Source organism: Thermomyces lanuginosus (genome assembly GCF_041956635.1).
Source record: "Thermomyces lanuginosus strain ATCC 200065 unplaced genomic scaffold VTN49scaffold_42, whole genome shotgun sequence".
In the NCBI taxonomy this organism is placed as follows: Eukaryota; Fungi; Ascomycota; class Eurotiomycetes; order Eurotiales; family Trichocomaceae; genus Thermomyces; species Thermomyces lanuginosus.
In genome coordinates, this window is record NW_027192376.1 from 1 (window position 1) to 16,625 (window position 16,625).

The 16,625-nt window shown below is 53.1% G+C and overlaps 9 protein-coding genes across 9 annotated transcripts; 3 read left to right on the forward strand and 6 right to left on the reverse strand.

Annotated features, from left to right (window-relative positions):
* Positions 1 to 181: 181 nt before the first annotated feature.
* VTN49DRAFT_6686 (uncharacterized protein) lies at positions 182 to 1,296 on the forward strand (the record flags this gene model as incomplete). Its single annotated transcript, XM_069414871.1, has 5 exons — positions 182 to 200; positions 346 to 481; positions 542 to 719; positions 771 to 833; positions 886 to 1,296. The coding sequence occupies 5 exons, from the start codon at positions 182 to 184 to the stop codon at positions 1,294 to 1,296; spliced, it is 807 nt and encodes a 268-aa protein (XP_069264726.1).
* Positions 1,297 to 1,450: 154 nt separating this feature from the next.
* VTN49DRAFT_6687 (uncharacterized protein) lies at positions 1,451 to 2,640 on the reverse strand (the record flags this gene model as incomplete). Its single annotated transcript, XM_069414872.1, has 4 exons — positions 1,451 to 2,186; positions 2,244 to 2,393; positions 2,441 to 2,540; positions 2,616 to 2,640. The coding sequence occupies 4 exons, from the start codon at positions 2,638 to 2,640 to the stop codon at positions 1,451 to 1,453; spliced, it is 1,011 nt and encodes a 336-aa protein (XP_069264727.1).
* A 375-nt stretch (positions 2,641 to 3,015) lies between these two features.
* On the reverse strand, positions 3,016 to 4,321 carry VTN49DRAFT_6688 (uncharacterized protein; the record flags this gene model as incomplete). Its single annotated transcript, XM_069414873.1, has 5 exons — positions 3,016 to 3,198; positions 3,284 to 3,660; positions 3,716 to 3,925; positions 3,985 to 4,119; positions 4,183 to 4,321. The coding sequence occupies 5 exons, from the start codon at positions 4,319 to 4,321 to the stop codon at positions 3,016 to 3,018; spliced, it is 1,044 nt and encodes a 347-aa protein (XP_069264728.1).
* A 299-nt stretch (positions 4,322 to 4,620) lies between these two features.
* VTN49DRAFT_6689 (uncharacterized protein) lies at positions 4,621 to 5,697 on the reverse strand (the record flags this gene model as incomplete). Its single annotated transcript, XM_069414874.1, has 1 exon — positions 4,621 to 5,697. The coding sequence occupies one exon, from the start codon at positions 5,695 to 5,697 to the stop codon at positions 4,621 to 4,623; it is 1,077 nt and encodes a 358-aa protein (XP_069264729.1).
* A 234-nt stretch (positions 5,698 to 5,931) lies between these two features.
* On the reverse strand, positions 5,932 to 7,461 carry VTN49DRAFT_6690 (uncharacterized protein; the record flags this gene model as incomplete). Its single annotated transcript, XM_069414876.1, has 1 exon — positions 5,932 to 7,461. The coding sequence occupies one exon, from the start codon at positions 7,459 to 7,461 to the stop codon at positions 5,932 to 5,934; it is 1,530 nt and encodes a 509-aa protein (XP_069264730.1).
* Positions 7,462 to 8,195: 734 nt separating this feature from the next.
* On the reverse strand, positions 8,196 to 9,160 carry VTN49DRAFT_6691 (uncharacterized protein; the record flags this gene model as incomplete). Its single annotated transcript, XM_069414877.1, has 4 exons — positions 8,196 to 8,220; positions 8,279 to 8,773; positions 8,825 to 8,980; positions 9,039 to 9,160. The coding sequence occupies 4 exons, from the start codon at positions 9,158 to 9,160 to the stop codon at positions 8,196 to 8,198; spliced, it is 798 nt and encodes a 265-aa protein (XP_069264731.1).
* A 1,293-nt stretch (positions 9,161 to 10,453) lies between these two features.
* Positions 10,454 to 12,051, forward strand: VTN49DRAFT_6692 (uncharacterized protein; the record flags this gene model as incomplete). Its single annotated transcript, XM_069414878.1, has 3 exons — positions 10,454 to 10,846; positions 10,903 to 11,518; positions 11,573 to 12,051. The coding sequence occupies 3 exons, from the start codon at positions 10,454 to 10,456 to the stop codon at positions 12,049 to 12,051; spliced, it is 1,488 nt and encodes a 495-aa protein (XP_069264732.1).
* Positions 12,052 to 13,857: 1,806 nt separating this feature from the next.
* On the forward strand, positions 13,858 to 15,860 carry VTN49DRAFT_6693 (uncharacterized protein; the record flags this gene model as incomplete). The annotated part of the gene is made up of 2 exons (XM_069414879.1): positions 13,858 to 14,848; positions 14,899 to 15,860. The coding sequence occupies 2 exons, from the start codon at positions 13,858 to 13,860 to the stop codon at positions 15,858 to 15,860; spliced, it is 1,953 nt and encodes a 650-aa protein (XP_069264733.1).
* A 71-nt stretch (positions 15,861 to 15,931) lies between these two features.
* VTN49DRAFT_6694 (uncharacterized protein) lies at positions 15,932 to 16,204 on the reverse strand (the record flags this gene model as incomplete). The annotated part of the gene is made up of 1 exon (XM_069414880.1): positions 15,932 to 16,204. The coding sequence occupies one exon, from the start codon at positions 16,202 to 16,204 to the stop codon at positions 15,932 to 15,934; it is 273 nt and encodes a 90-aa protein (XP_069264734.1).
* Positions 16,205 to 16,625: the final 421 nt, after the last annotated feature.

The window sequence follows — 16,625 nt, forward strand, 5'->3', positions numbered from 1 at the left end:
GTGATTGACAGTATCCGCTTTCCTTTCTTTCATCTCCAAAACAATGAACTCAGCTCAAACGGTGAAAATCGGCCAGAGCACAGAAACACGTTCTGCAAGTGTTTTCTGCTCTTAGATCTTTTCGTTTTCCATCGTTGTCTCGGTGAAGAATTTGCCATTGAGAGTAACACGTCATTCTGTCATGGGTACTTATCGGCTCGGTAGGTGGATCAAACCAGCGCCCCGTCTCGTCGCGTTTCCTTTCATGGATGCGTACGAGTTACTTTTTTACATGGTGCTCTCTGCTTGTCTCAACGCGTTGTCAATCCGCTATTGTCAATCGCAGATAAACTAATGCATCAACAGAAGAAGCCCCAAGCGGCCGAGCTGGCTGCCAGAACAAAGAATGCAAGGACCAGAAGATCAAGATTCAGAAAGGTGAACTGCGCGTAGGAACATGGATCGACACAGAGCGATTCCAGTCATGGTCGTGGCGGCACTGGTAAATTCATCCGGTCTAATGATGTGTTTATAAGGGATGTTGTGCTAACGATTTTGTCAGGGGCTGCACAACTCCCAAGGTCATCAAGAACATTCAAGATGCCCTTGGCGAGCCAGACGATGATGGAAATTATGATGTCTCGATGCTCGACGGCTTCGAGGAGCTTTCTCAGGAAAATCAAGAGAAAGTGAAGCGGGCATTGAAGCAGGGGCATGTTGATGATGAGGAGTGGCGGGGGGCAAGTTTTTCGTCTCGCGACGCATCGAGTTGGTTGATGACTTGAATCCAGGATGTGGAAATGAATCGCCCCGGAAGTACTGGTTTCAGAAAGAAGGCTTCCAAGAAGGATAAGGTGTGCTTCACCCTATTAATTCAAATCTACGCGCGGATGTTGACTGGAACAGGGCAAGGAGGAAAAGGAAAAGGGCGGAAAGAAAGCGAGTAAGAAACGCTCTCACAACGAGAGCGAAGATGAGGATGAAAAACCGGAGAAGAAAGCCAAGGTGGAGACCGCCGATTACACTGGGCGTAAACGTGGTCGTCCTAGAAAGGTAAAAGAGGCCGAACCGGAGTCCGAGCCGGAGGCCGCACCAGAGACTGAGTCGCAGCCAAAGAAGCGCGGGCGCAAGAAGAAGGCTGCCGACAAAGAAGCTGAGCCAGAGGAGAAGGATGACAAGGGCAAAGACAAGAAGGAGAACGGCGAGAAACCGGTAAAAAAGCGCGGTCGTCCAAGAATCGAGAAAAAGCCCGAGCCGGAGGAGAACGGCAAGAAGACTGTGAGGAAACGGGGCCGTCCGAAGAAGACTGATTCCTAGATGAGGAATTATAATGCATGGGAACTTTGATTATGTATGATAAGGAGCTTCTATTCACCTAGGGTATAATCAATGGGATATCAAACGTAATGACCAAGAAAAAGAACCACAAAACATCAAAGTAACGAATGTCAGGAAAGATCGCCCAGCGACATCAGGCCTGGCCCCCCATGCCAGTCTTAACGTGCTCCGCTTCCCAGTACCGCTCCTGCTTCCTTCCGGTGATCATGCCCCAGATATCGAACGGGTCGATGAAAGTCTGCCATGTCGGCCTATTCTCCTTGAACCCGGGGCCTTCGACCTCAGTCACACCGTCCGGAGCGAGATAAATCTTGTTGCTCCGCGGCAGCTGGCTCATCGGATGAAAGATATTCAGCAAGATAGTATTGCAGAACATCACAGACACCTCAAACACCCAAAAGAACCACTCCTCTGAGACCAGCGGATTGACGTCTTCCCCATTTCTGAGCTTGTCCAGATTGTACAAGACATCGACGAACACAAAGTACTCGACGGTCCGGAAGACTGTGCGGGCCGTGATCAGCGCACAGCTGGTCAAGAGCACGGTCAGGAGGCGGATAAGCTTGCGTGTAAGGAGGCCGGCCTTGTGGCAGCGGTAGGCGAATCGCAGGATCAGCGAGACGAAAGCGGCCATCAATACCAGCTGCAGGACCAGGGCCGTCTTGAGGAGGGCCTCACCGGTCTTGCGCCTAGACTCCGGATTTTCTTGGTTGGCGCTGAGGGAAGCACCGTTGGCAGTGAAGATTTCAATGACGGCGCCGACAGCTAGGAAAGTGGTGAAGACGCGACCTGGGTGGATGGGGGAGTGGTAGGGAATGTAGTAGAGGATTCGGCCGAGGGTGAGGAAGTTTGCTGCTTCGTAGACGGGCCTGTTGTTATGATCAGTAAGAGAAGAGGGATAGGGTTAACCCAAAGGTTTCACATACGGTCCAGCAAGAAGCAACACCGTACTCGAGATGAAGATGCCCAGATTACCCCATTCGCCAAATGCGCCAAAGGCACGGAGAATGAAACCTGCTGTGAAGAGAATCGCAGCCCATGGGTATAGGCCCGTGACACGCCATGACTTGTATTTGCTGCATTGGATTAGCAATGGCTTGAGAGGAGATGATGAGTTCCTTACATGTTCTGCCAAGTATGTATCGCCCCTGACAAGGCGAATAGAATTGCAAATGCTATCGGGGCACCCTTGTTTGGTGCGTAGATCCAGATGCTTCCTTCCTCTGTTCACGTATGGGGTTAGTGCTCAATGTATATATACCAACCACCATTTCAGGGCCGCTGGGACCAGGACGTACGGTATTCTGAGCGTGCGACCAACATGTTGACAACTTGGTTTCGAACCTGGCCTAAACACGGAGATTCCCAGACAGTACAGCTTGATTGTCTCCTCGTTCAGACATCTTCACTCGAGGTGCTCTTGGAGGTTTATATGTTTTCTGGGCCCTGCCAGTTCATCGCAGGAAACGAGATTCTTCCCAAATTTACATTTCGGATGATCGTCAGTGGCTTTCTCTCATTGGCCAAGATTAATGATTTTCGGCACAGGTGATTTGTCAAACGTCGCAGCGCGCGCAGATCTAAATACGAGCCTTTCCTACTACGGCAATCTCGTATAGAACTTGCGACGAGCTCCAATAGCTCCGACCCTCCAAGACTCTCAGCCTCAACCTCCAAGCCCCCTTTAGAGTTTGAAACTCATAGGCGGTACACAATCTTGTATGCAGACACTTTGCCCGATCTGAACTCATCAAATCCCTCGTGGACCGCATCTAACCCATTGAAGATCTTGGTTGGATTAGCCTTGACCTTGCCAGTTTCCAACCACGTGGGGAGAACGTCATAGAGCTCTGTGGAGAGGTCGTGATCTTCCTTGGATGCCTAATCCGGTCAAACCCTCGCTTAGTATAATCCTTGTCTTCCGCGCAAGGCTCAGCAAAGTTCTTCTAGAAGCAGTACTACTTACGGGATAGACAATTTGTCCTCTGTACGAATGATCCTTAAGAAAGGCCGTCCACACTAGGACGTCACTAACGATGGTGTTGGCTGTGACGTTTTCCGTGAACGCCTTGCCTGGTCGCACCGTGCAAAGGTACACCTGCTCATTCGACGCCAGTGCCCGTGAGGACAAAGTAGAGGTATCTCCGTCGCCGATGGTATCAAACGCGTAGCGCATCCCCGGCGCTGCGGCGCGGATCTTGTCCACTACGTCCGGGTCATGGTAGTCGAATACCTCGCTGGCGCCGAGACTGCGTACCAATTCTGCGTTGCGAGGGCTGCACGTAGTGATGACCCTCAGGCCGGCGATAGCCGCAAGTTGTACCGCAAAGAGGCCAACGCTGGCTGTGCATACTTTAAGTCTCTTTACCCTCAGGAATGGTTGGAATAGGGAGCTTACAGCTTCCACCCCAGATGAGAACCGGCGTGTTGGCCGCATTGCGACGGTCAATGTTCAAGCACCGCTTGGAAAACAGCGCCAGCCAGGCGGTATTGGCTGCGAGCGGCACGGTACTGGCCGCTGCGCCATCAATACCCTGAGGCACTTTGAAAACAATGTTCTGGTCGGCAATGGTATATTCGCTAAAGGCACCCAGACCGGGGATTTCACCTGGCCATCAAAATTCAGCCACGGCATCCTTATCTTTAGGCAATTGAATTGATCCTAACCTCCCCAGATCAACCCGGCGACCACATCGCCCTTAGCAACCCTCGTCACACCAGGGCCCAGCTTCTCGACAACACCATAGAAGTCGCAGCCAAGAATAGCGCCGGCGCCAAAGACCTTTGCGTCAAAAGATTGCACTGCCGTCGATTAGAATTTGACTTTTATTATCAGTCTTCATACATGGACCAAAAGATGCATACCATCCGTCGGGTTCTGCGCAGCATACTGCACGCGGACAAGAGCTTGGCCAGGTCCCGGTTCGGGGATTGGGACCGACTGCTTAACCAGCTTGTTGTTGTTGTCGGCGTCGGCTTGAATCACAACCGCTTGGCAAGACATTTTGGACAGATTTACCTTATACTATGATTAGAGGCCAATCGATACTTTGAATGTATTTCTTTTTCTCTGCAGCTCGTATATATATACATTGTCGTCGGTAAGAAACCCGAGCGGGGACTCCATTGTCTCGGTAGGATTATTAATTCAAAGCGGAGCATTCCACATATTTGGAAAGCCGTACCACAGAATTATTCTCGATTCGATGAACTGAATCTCTCATGGGCTCGTCACATGTGCCATTGGTCCCAAGTTGATTCCCGTTTAGGTTATGACGTTGCGAAGTTGACATAAGATAGGGTTTAAGCTCGCCTGCCGAAAACCCGTAGCCGTTTCACCCCGCCATCCGGCACCAACGTCAGTTTGACATGGCTAAACACCTTCCCCGCCGCGTCGGGACTCAGATCCCCGCCTTCAAAGACATGTTCTGTATGCGCTTGCGTTTTGCGGCTGCCCTGGAGAATCTCGATCCATCCAGGGTCATCATGCCTGGGATCTACAGCACCCGGATCACCAACAAACCCATGAACGCGCACTTCTCGCGGAAAATTGCCCTTGAAATCCTTGGTGTCGACCACCAGCCGGCTCACTGTCCCCCGCAGACCTAGTCGTATTATCGCCCAGTCGACATGGTCCTTGGCACGGGAGCGCGCAGTCTCCCAGCCATCGCTCATGTCCACCCCGCGACCCGGCAGGAGGAGGTTACTCGCCGGCGTGTAATGCTCGTCCGATGCGCCCACGGCTACTCCGCCCATGAGCGCCGACGACAACTCCTCCAATCCATCCGCCGCACCGATGCCCGGTGGCGGAGGAATCACCTCCCCGTAAAGCCTCAACCGCGCGAAACCACCGTCCGGGTACATCAACAACCTGACATGCGTATAAGGCCCATCTCCCTCTCCTTCAATCTTCCACGCCTGTCTTTGCGACGGCCCGCATTCCTGCGGCGGCAGAATCGTCTTCCACCCCGTAAACCCCTTGTCTGCAATATCCTCATCCTTTAATGAACCACCACTCCCGCCCGGCGCATACACCCCCTCCAACGCTGCCTTCTCGCCATAATTCCCCGTAAAATACGCCGTATCAACCTCCACACCTCGGATCCGTGCCCCGGACACCCCGAGTTTGATTACCACCCAGTCGTAGGGCTCCGGGTTATGCCGCCGCGTCTCCCACCCGTCATACCATTTGCCGGTCTCGACAAAGAGGTCCGGCTTGTACACGGGTGGCTTTGGGTTGAGTAGGTTGTCGGCGGAGGCGAAGAAGTCGTCGGATTTGGAGAGGATGCGTGCGTTGAGCGCGGAGGAGGCGAGGTTGGTGGTGCGGGCGAAGACAGTGTCGATGTCGGAGGAAGGGATGCGGGTGATGGTGGGTGCCATTCTTTCCCGCTTTTCTTCTTTTCTGTAACTTCTTTTCTGAATAGTAGATCGAAGGTAGAAGGTTACCAGTGAGGGGCCAAGTTTATGTGCCTTGTTTGTTTCATCCCCGCGGCGGCTCAAGTGACCGGGTGGAGGTCCGCGACACAACCTACGTCCTTGCTCTTGCAACTTTTCCCTGTACAGTACAAGTAGTAAGGAATTCGTCGTATTGTACAGTATTTACAGTTTACAGAGCTAGTTCCCTCCAATGACTTCCAAACCGCCCATCCACGGTCGGAGCACTTCGGGAACCACAACCACTCCCCGTGTCTCATCCCAGCCATTCTCCAGAATCGCCGCCAGCACCCGCGGAACCGCCATCGCGGTGCCATTGACCGTGTGCGGATACCGCGGGTTCTTCCCATTCACGTCGCGCGTGCGTGTACCCAGCCGCCGGGTTTGGTAGTCCCCGCAGATGGACGCTGACGTCACCTCTCCCCAGGCCGTTTCGAGGTCTGGCTTGCCGTCTTCCTTCGCGCGCAGCCGTGACGGGAACAGTGCTTCAATGTCCCGCTTGCGGGTCGCACTGGCACCGAGGTCGCCAGTCGGCATTTCCAGAACGCGACAGGGCAATCCCAGGGATGATAGGATCTCCATCTGGATCTGGAGGAGCTCGTCGTAGAGCTTATCCGTCTGCGGCGACGAGGTAGTAGAGTCCGCCGCGCGGTCCGCCCACCCAAAGAGCTCCACCTTTGTGAATTCATGCACCCGGTAGAGACCTTTGGTGTCGACCCCGCGGGCGCCAGCCTCCGCTCGGTAGCACCGGCTCGCACCGACAAGCTTCACTGGTAGGGAGGTCACGGAGATATCTCGGCCCGCGTACATGGCCGCCAAGGGAATCTCCGCCGTGCCCGCCAGCGAGCGCTGCGGTTTCACCTTGTCCTTCTCGCTCTGCTCGATCGCCCAGATCTGCTGTTCGCCGTGCTGATCGCGCGGCTGATACCCGCACGCCTCGGTAATGTACGAGTAGACCATGGAAGGAGGAGATACAGCCTTCCACCCATGCCGCAGTGCAACGCTGATGGCGTAGTTGACGAGCGCCTGCTCCAGCAGCGCACCTTCATTCGTCAGAAAATACCACCCCCAACCAGTCGTCGCGTTCGAACTCGTAAAATCAATCAACCCCAATTTCGTGCCAATCGTCACATGTGATCGGTCTTCCGTCCGTTGGTTCACCCATGACGGTGGGTTGTTCGGGTCGAAGTTGAGGTATGACACGAGCTGCGGGCTATCACCGCGCGGCGTCGCTGGATGGGAGAGATTCGGCAGCGAGAGTGCGAGTCGCTGGATCTCATCTTCAATCTCCTCTTTCTTTCGCACCGCTTCCTCTGAGTCGGCCTTGAGCTTCTGCGCCTCCTGTCGCAAGGATGCGATCTGCTCCGCGTTCTTCTCCGCACCTCCTTCAGCCGCCGCCAATCGTCCGATGGACCGTTCGATTTCCTTTATCTTCGCCCGAGGCTCCTTGATTACTTCAGATAGTCGGACGGTTTCTTGGGCTAATTGCACGATTCGATGCGGATACTCGGCGTACGCGGCGTAGTCTCGGTCAATGGAGTTTTTTGAGTAGAGGTCTGGGTTATCGCGGATGTGTCGAACATTGGGAATGGGCTTTGGTGCCGTTGGCGGTCTACGGGTTTGATGATTGATGGGGGATGAGGAGAATTGGCGCCGGAGACATTGGCAAAGGCGTCTTGAAGGTGCACAAGGCAACCTGGTCGCCATCATGGAGGAATTCGTTGATGTGATCGACCATGAGGTGGTCTGAACCCTCGATTTAGTTACCTACGAAATTTGCAATTTTCAAATACTTTTGTCTCAATTTTAATGCCAAGACTTATATTTTCAGGCTGCACAGAACCAACCACATCTTGCATGTGATGCTCAATGCCTTTGCCAGGTACCGTAGCCCTACTGTGCTTTTTTTACTCGTACAAATAATGGATGCAATCTTGAGGTGGCCGAACTCATTCCAGTCTGATCATTAGATCATAAGGCAATATCACACAATCAAGCAGACACTGCCATCAAGGCGTGCAAACAGTGGGAACCATAGTCGTAAAACATCCAGTAACAACTTGCCAAGAAGAAAAGGGTGAGGATGAAGGCCAGTCTTGTCCTCTTAGGGAAGAAAAATAGGACATGACAATAACCTCCTTCCTCATGAGACATTCTGATATTGGAGATTCACTGCAAATTGCTCATTAATCACCAACAACAAAGGAAATCGTTAGTGAGCGAGCGGAGTTGGACACGGTCGAGATTAAACGATGTAAGGTTGGTTTGGCGTAGCTCGACAAACCGCAAACAAATGGCGGCCAACCTCGAAAGAAAAGAAGACCCGTGAACGTCTCCGCATCCTCTCAGTTATCCTGCCGTTCTGGTTGGAGACAAACATCCGTATATCCAATCTAGAAATCTAAACTCGCTTGATCGATCCGAGGCGACTTCAAACAACACCATTAGAAACCCTTTGGAGACCGGTTGCTAGTTATCAAAAGTCAGCATTCGCATGCAAGAAACCAGAGAAGCGAGCGCCACTTACTTCATCTCCATCAGGTCATCGATGTGATTGCTCATCGCCACGAACAGATCAAAGAACAATTTGCCGCCAATCTCCATTTCCATTTGCATGGTTCCGCTTCTCTTGAACGTCTTGCGACTCCGAATGATCAGAGCAAGGTAATGAGCGCGCAGTCGCGAGTCCGTGTCTGGCGTATTGTCATACGCATACCGAGCGGATCGCAAGATCACGTCGACGGGGATTCCACTCTGCAGGCCCTGCTTGCGAAGCGAAAGCCGCTTGAGCTCCTCCAAGCCGTACTTCTCGGCAGCACAGTAGACAGCAGTATCCCGGAGGATAATGCCGCCTACTCGAGAATGAAAAATTGTGGCCTCGCTCGACCCGCGGCCACCGGTTCCATGGATATCCTGGGCGTTCTCGAGCTCCCAAGAGGCACGGCGCTTGTTGTGTACCAAGCGTGGATAATAGTCACCCTTGTAGAGAAACTCGAGAACACAGGAAATGATCTCAGGTTCTCTGCATAGCAATTAGTCCAAGTTCATCAAGATGGGAAAGGAATGGGCATACTCGTCTGGCAGATCCACCTGCTTTGGGCCGGCTTCCAGGAACTGGCCCTTCAGCACAGCCTCGAAGAAGGGGGACCGTGACAGGACATCCTCATGAGCTGCAAAGAGACGCTGCTCATGACCCACAAGCATGGTAACGATAGGACTGGTGAGAGGACTGGCCAACAATCAGCAAGACCCACCTCCACAATCAAAAATAGAGAGGCCAAACTCACGTTTCCAATGGACTGTCCCACGATTCTTGCATCCTCATCTTCACGTCCTCCCGGAATGACCTCTTGGCAGACTTGACAGTCTTGGTCACCCGATCTTTCGAAGCAAAAGAGCGTTTGAACATGACGGTCGTGTTTGCCGCGGAGGTCGAATGAGAGGAGCACGGCGATGAAAACGAAAGAACCCGGGTGCCAAAAGCACCGCCCGGGAGGCGGATTCCGGCAGCGTTAAACCAATACAAAAGAGGGGACGACGCTGCGAAGGTTTCTGGCCGGGGGAGTTCGTCGAAACCTGTACAGAACAGTGGCTGCTGTGCACACGAGTCTCCGACTTAGGTCGAAACCGGGGACAGCATGCAAACAGTCCCAATCCTGCACAGGACTTTGCACACGCAATCTGATTGAAATCAGACGTGCGTGGGCGACGTTGCCGGCGGTCGACTCTCCGAAGCGCGACGAAAAGAAAGAAGGAATGATGCCTGAGCGATGAGGGCTACTTGTGCCACTGCCACAGACGAAGTCACGTGATATTTAGATCTCGATGGAGTGATAGGCTGAAATCCGCAGGGCGACTTTGTTTGCCTTGAATCCATGGCGATCTCCCTCGCGGTCTTCCAGGATTCAACCGACTTGGCCGTGAACAACTCGCTCTACTCTCTTCGACCTAAGGATGCCAGCCTGGGAGTCTTCCAGTGGAAGCCATCTGGTAGAGCATTCCGGGAAGCGAATAGGACTCTCCGTCCTTCAGTTGTGGTTTACGACCTTCTGTCGATTCTCGATCGACGTGGGCTACACTGGATGTCGCACTGAATGGCAATGGCTAGGTGTAAGACTATCAGGAGCGAATCGAGAGTAGTCCATGACCGGCATCTGCATTCATCCTACCCCCGTTGACCACGCGGTGCTGTGCCATAGTAGCAGTATCAACGTTCAAACGTGGCACACTGAGCCTCTTTCTTGAGAAAGGCACTGATTTGGAAGGCTTAAAACTCAATTAGATGGGTATCTACAATAATAGACAGTAAATATGCCCTCTCCATGCGGTCAAGATGCTCAATTAATGGGGTGTGCATTAAATTCATACAAAGTCCGTAGGAATGCGGAGTCCTCATGGTCTTAGTAGCCGCTCGGTGAGATCCAATCTGGAGCTGAATAGAAACGGGGATCAAAATTAACTTTCTAAGACAAACAAGGATCTTTGGTCCCGGCTGGAGTCGCGGAATCTGAGCCAACAAAAAAAGAACCAATCATGATTGCATTTCCACATGTGATATCATCGGTCGCATGCAAGCCGCAAAGGCAGGGCGACAAGTGTTTTCCGCTCTGCTGGCTCGTTTCATGATCCATCATAGTTTTCTCTCCTATACTCTCATCTAGCTGTTTCTTTTGGGCAAGGTATATTGGCATATCTAGAAGCGATGGCACTTCAGTATATCAATAGCATTGCTCCCAAAGCCAGCAGATGGCGACCGGGCAACAGAGCTCCAAGTCCGGTTCTGACAGAGGACGACGAGGCATTCCTGCAACAGGTCACGTCAAGTCAGAACGGCAAAGATCCGCAGATCGCCCTGATGGACGGTGCACAGGATATTCCGCTCCCGCTCTCCCCGATGGAGGACCTGGAACAGGAAATGCCCGCAGATGCTGTGGCGGAGAAGAAACAGGGTCAGCAAACGCCTGAACGAACGCAAACACCCACTCAGAGCTTCCAATCGCCGACGTCTTCGACCTCTCCGACCTCTCCAACATCTCCAAGCAGCTCGAAGAGTCGTCGATGGAGCTGGATGAAAAGATCGAGCATCAGTATCAAGGTATTGTTATGCGGCCATATCACGACGGAAAAGTATGCTAACTACGGTGGCAACAGAAAGGATCCATCCATGAAGAGAAAAATGGAAATCCCAGCACGTCCGAGATCGCGACGAAGCCACCATCCGCGGGCGGAGAGCAGGTTGGAGAGCAAGAACGAAAGGAGGAAAAAGACGACCTAGCAGTCATCCTGGAGCGGCTGAACCTGGCAGCCGAAAATAATAGGGTGTTCTCCATCAGCAGCGAAACGCAGAGACTCCTCCACAAGTTTATGCTCATCTTCAGAGATTTGGTGACTGGCATTCCCACCGCATACCATGATTTGGAGCTTCTGCTGAGCAATGGAGACAAGCAACTGCGAGAGACCTTCGGACACCTACCTGGGTTCCTGCAGAAACTGATTGAACAGCTGCCAGACAGAATAACGGAGTCACTGGCCCCGGAACTATTAGCTGCGGCTGGAGAAAAGGCATCACAGAGTGGATTCAATACGGAGAATGCAGGAAAAGCTGCCGCGGCAGCAGCGAAGATGGGTCTCAAGACACCAAGTCTCAAAGAGCTAGTTGGCAAGCCAGCCGCCCTTGTAGGAATGCTGCGGTCTATCGTGGCTTTCTTGCGAGCTCGCTTTCCTGCAGTCCTGTGCATGAACGTGTTGTGGTCCGTGGCCGTGTTTGGTGAGTCCAATGGCTAAGATAGTGCCTATGCCTGCACCGCTAACGCGCTATTAGTTGTCTTGCTGGTCCTCTGGTACTGCCATAAGCGCGGCCGGGAGGTCCGCCTCGAAAACGAACGACTTGTGACCGACGCCGAGGTGGCTCAACTCAACGAGACCTACAATCAGCAGATCCGCGAAACGGAGACCCTGAGCACCGTCGCCCCGCCGGGAGCATCCGTCCAAGAGGTCCGAGACGGAATTGAACGGGTCCAGCAAGCGCGCGAAAGTGCCTCTCAGGCAGACGAAGACCACAGAACTACGAATCCAGACCACCCTGCATCAGCCGCCGCGGCTCGAGATCCAGCAACCGCCAACGACCCCGGTCGCATTGGAGCTGCGGCCTCGGGAGCGCCCTCGGCCACTGCAAGAAATGGCAAATCTGCTGATCGAGGCACTCGCCGGTGGTCTACCGTCAATCCCTTCTCATTATTCCGATCTCAATCGAGAAAAGAGAACAGTCTGAGCAACGTCACTCCGTACCCTGGGACGTGACGATGATTGTCCCCACCTGATGACGTGCGGCCATGACATTGATGAACTGTGTTTGTATTTATCCTGATGATGGCATGACTTGAGTTCAGACTACTGTACGAGTAATGAAACATGCAGCTTTGGCAAAAGCAACAATGCATCCGAGTGTACTTCGTCCTCGTACCTTCCTGGAAATGCTGAATGTGTGCGAATGGGATAGGCCAGTTGACTTTCGAGCACGGAAGTGACCAATCAGCTGAAACCGAACCTAAATTTTTCCTGTGGATCCATCATGCAGCTCCCTATTGGCTTTAATATCCCAACCGAGGTCAATATATCACGTGAGCCGCAGCAATCTGTTTCCAGGCGCGATCTGATTGGCCGATGCAAGTGGCCCAGGCTCCTAGCGTTAAGTTCCGGCTGCCAGGAGCCGACTGCACCCCACAAACAAAAAGAAATGTAAAAATTCAATTTCACCATCGCTGCAAATTGCAGGCTGCCCGGCTGTCGCAACCAATTGCACCACGGTCGCCACAGAATTGACAGCTTTTGCAGCTCGCATTTGCGTAAGCGGACTGTTCGGAGTGGCGGTTCTAAATATTTCATAAGGTTGCCTTGGATGGGCCCATTGAAGCTGAAAAAACGGGGCCGCGATCTGGTGATTTGCGTTGGCAGCGGCTCGGAGGCGAAAAAAGCCGGAAAAAGCCAGGCAAGCGGCTTGTCAGGGTGTCGCCGACCCCAATTTGTGTCGCAATGCCGGTCACTGAACCAGCGGGTCACGGTAACCGGGAATTCCTCGCCTCTATCCATCGAGTGGTGTACGATTTCGGAGGTTGCATTGAACGCGCTTATCCTCGACTAACGTCCACGATGGAACATCCTCCTGCCGACAGAACGCAGGACATGATGAGGGGCTCGATCACTTTTTCCAGCGGGGCCCGCTGCAAGGCAACTTGACAAGTCAGAGCCGGTAGCAATCGGTGGGAGAAAGGCCGTACCAGAACCTACCAGACCTCATCATGGCGGCTGGGACGAGGTACATGTACATAGATTACAGTTGCCAGCTCATCGCAGACGATACCCTTCGTGTACCTAGGCTGTATGTATGAATGCCTGTCGCAAGCGCCCTGCACGGGCTGGATCCAGAAAGTAAGCCGGCCCCGGACATGGCATGCAGATGGTGATTCTCTGATTATAAAAAAGTGGGCGAATGAAGGTGGTAAAAGCCGACTGGCGGTGAAGCAGGAACCCCACTCGGGCTTTGCCGAAATCGATGACCTATTCAAGAATTTCCGCCTGCGCTTCGCTTTTCCCCTTCTTTTTTCCCTCTTTTCCCCTTCGAGGAAAACTCTGTCCATCAACGCTCCGGGCTCTTCATTCCCCTCCAGTTTGTCCTAGTCGCCAGTGTTTCCCTTCAGTTCTTCTTAGTCCAACAGATATCGTCGATAGGAAGTGAAGCCGCAATGGCATTCGCTGAGCTGTAAACGCCCACTGGGGAGGTTGGGTGTCCGACACCTGGCCTCCTCAGTCCAGACAGCTCCTCAAGGAATCGCAACCGACTCGACGATATCTGTCGCTCTTTCGACGCTTGTGCCCGGGCGTCGAAATTGCTCCCGAGTGCCATAACGGAAGAAGCTGTGAAGTGACGCGCTACCTCGAGTATTCCCTTTTTTTCCTGCTCCTTATCCTCTCCTCCTCCTCCTCCTCCTCCTTCGCATCCTATCACCCTCTCCTTTATTCCTCCCTTCCTCCCTGAGTCCTCTGTTCCTCCAATTCCTCCAATTACACGACGTGAGCTGCCCGGCCCGACACCGAATATCCGCGAAGATGACTCGAAGCAATCATTCGCCCAAGTCGCCCAAAACGGCGACCAAACAACGCCGATCGGATCCAATGGCTCAACTCAAAGCCGCCCGAGCCAAGCGCATCAAGAGAGTGTCGCCGAAGAATAAGCCAAAGCCCGTGACTCTGACCTCTCCGAACGCTGCTCGAAAACGAAGACTCTCAATCTCCTCAGTATCGACAATCTCGTCAATCTCGAGCATAGAAGACATTTCCGATCTCGATGCTGCCGAGGCGAGCTCGGATGATGAGAATGAAGGTGACCCTGCCAAGGTGGCCCCGTCTTACGGAACTAGACTACGGGGCGGTAAGACGGGGTCAAAGATTCGGTCCGCCCCGAGCGCACAGGGAAGAAAGCTGTCCTATGACGATGGCTACGAAGGCCAACAGAGCAGCGATGATGATTCGGATACCTCCGACTACGCGGCCGTGGACGAGATCCCCGACGATGATGATGACGAAGAGCTCCAGGTGGAAAAGCTGGAGGAGCAGCTGATTGTTGCGTCGGAGGATGAGCATCTCAAATCAGAGAGCATCATCTCGCTCTCGGATGCTGGTGAAGACTGGGGAGGCTTGGACACGTTCCAGAACAATAACCTCTTCTCTACGGAAACCTTCCTGGACGAGAGCCAACTTTACAGCAATATGGATAACTTTGGCGAGACTGACCTGACCAGCGAAGCCGTGGAGACCCCAATGCCCCGTCATGTACACTTTGTAGAGGACAATTCCGACTCCAGCTCCGACCAGTCCCTGTCCAGCTCGGATGATGAATTACCGAGCGATTTCTTGCAGCAGGACAGCCTCGATCCTACCCTGCGCCAAATGATCGAAAATGACCAACCTGACTACGACTACGACGGCAAAATCAAGGATCGGGTCGATGATGTCTTTGGCGACCTAGACTCGAGTCACCCTGCTAACATCTACCATGCCGAGTCGGACGCCATGTCAGACGAATCCAGCGGCTACGAAAGTATGTATTGCGAATATACTCGTAGATTCTTTGAGACTAACCGGCCCCAGCGGACGAGGGCGAGACCACGGACGAGGATCTTCCACCCCCGGCGAAGATTGCGCAGCCTCGAACGATCATGCGCCGGGATTCGACGTCGAAGCCTGCGGATGATGAATCGCCAAATCGTCGGTCCGCGCCCCACCGCCGCCGTGGGCCGATTCTTGGAACATTCATAGCGGATCCCAGCAAGCCGGTTGCGTTGGTAGATAACACGGGCAAGCACCTCGTCATCATTCCGGCCTACGCTTCGTCTCGACATGACTGGCTGGAATCAGCCACCAACAGTATCTGTGGCACGGCCAATAACAGTCCCCGCGCGACCATGATGCATGTAGTTGATGAAAGCGACACTGACGCGGTCACCTCCCCAAATGGCATGAAGACAGGCCCGATGCTGAGCTCCGGAGCGAACCTCATGATGACGGCGCTGGGCAATGATGCGACGCCGGGTGGACAGGCTATGGGACCACCCGAAGCATTCTATCCTTCGCGGACCTTCCCGGGTGACAGTTCGTATGAAGATGACGACATTGATGATGATGAGGCCATGTTGAATGTGGATGATTTCATTGATTTTGGCGACGGCTCGTCGGATGAAGAGACTGACAAGGGATTCGATGATGATCTGACCACGTCGCCGATGGCCACGTCGTCAGTGCAAGGAGTCAGCACGCCAACCCCCAGTCGCGTCGGCAATGACAGCGCGGAGCGCTTCCTGAACCACCTTGACCGGGGGATTGTCACCGCGTTCCGGCGGCATCACAATCGGTACCAGACCTTGATTCGCCTCCCGCACCATCGGGAGTTCTTGCCCAATTCCCCATCCCAAGCCGCCAGTGTGTTCCGCCATGCGCGATACAGTGATCCCCGGACGCCGACTCGCAAGAACAAGACCAAGAACCGAAAGGGTGGCGAGACTGTACGTCGCAAGTTGCTGAGTGCCCATCGTCACGGGCCGCTTGCGTTCTAATTGATAATCCCGCTTGTCGAGTCTGGTATGATGTCATGTGCTTGACGTTACCGTTTTAATGCGGTGTGTTACTAGATGAGGAATGTGGGATGTCGGATATGAGAGAGAGTTACGGCGTACCTGGGACGTGAAGATGTGGACATGATATGAGTCACTCGTTTACTTTCTTTTTCGATGTCTTGACGAACTGGTATGGTAGGAGTTGGGTCTACTTGTGGGCGGAGGAGTGTTATTGTGGTTTTACTTGATTTGTTTTCATTTTTGCTCGGATTTGAAGCATGCTTGTGGCATTGTTGATACCTCGGCGTTGTAGATAGGTGTTGAAAATGGCATTTTATTTGCATTTACTCTTGATCACTTGGTTGACGCTGTCGACAGCTGGACAGAATTTCCATGCAACAACTCGGAATGAAATGCGTCAAGAATGCTCTATTCGATTGCTTAACTCGTGATCCAGTTGATTTTTCCTATGGCCACTTCTCCGATTGTTGGACCGACTAGCATTCAACAGATTCTCAGTTCTGCAGGAACGAATCCAGCCATTTATCGTCATGCAGCCACCGTTCCCCGGTAGCAAGTTCTTGGTTTGTTTCCAGACTCGAATGGCCCCCAATCTAGCCATGAACTGGTATGATCCCCCGCAGTTAACTCAATGGCTATTCCATCATTCCAGTCATGAAGGACTGAACCTGTGGCTTGGATTGGCATTAGGCAAGGCTAGCAACAGTCACTGTACTGCTTCCTTCGTACTGGCCTGTTTCAAGT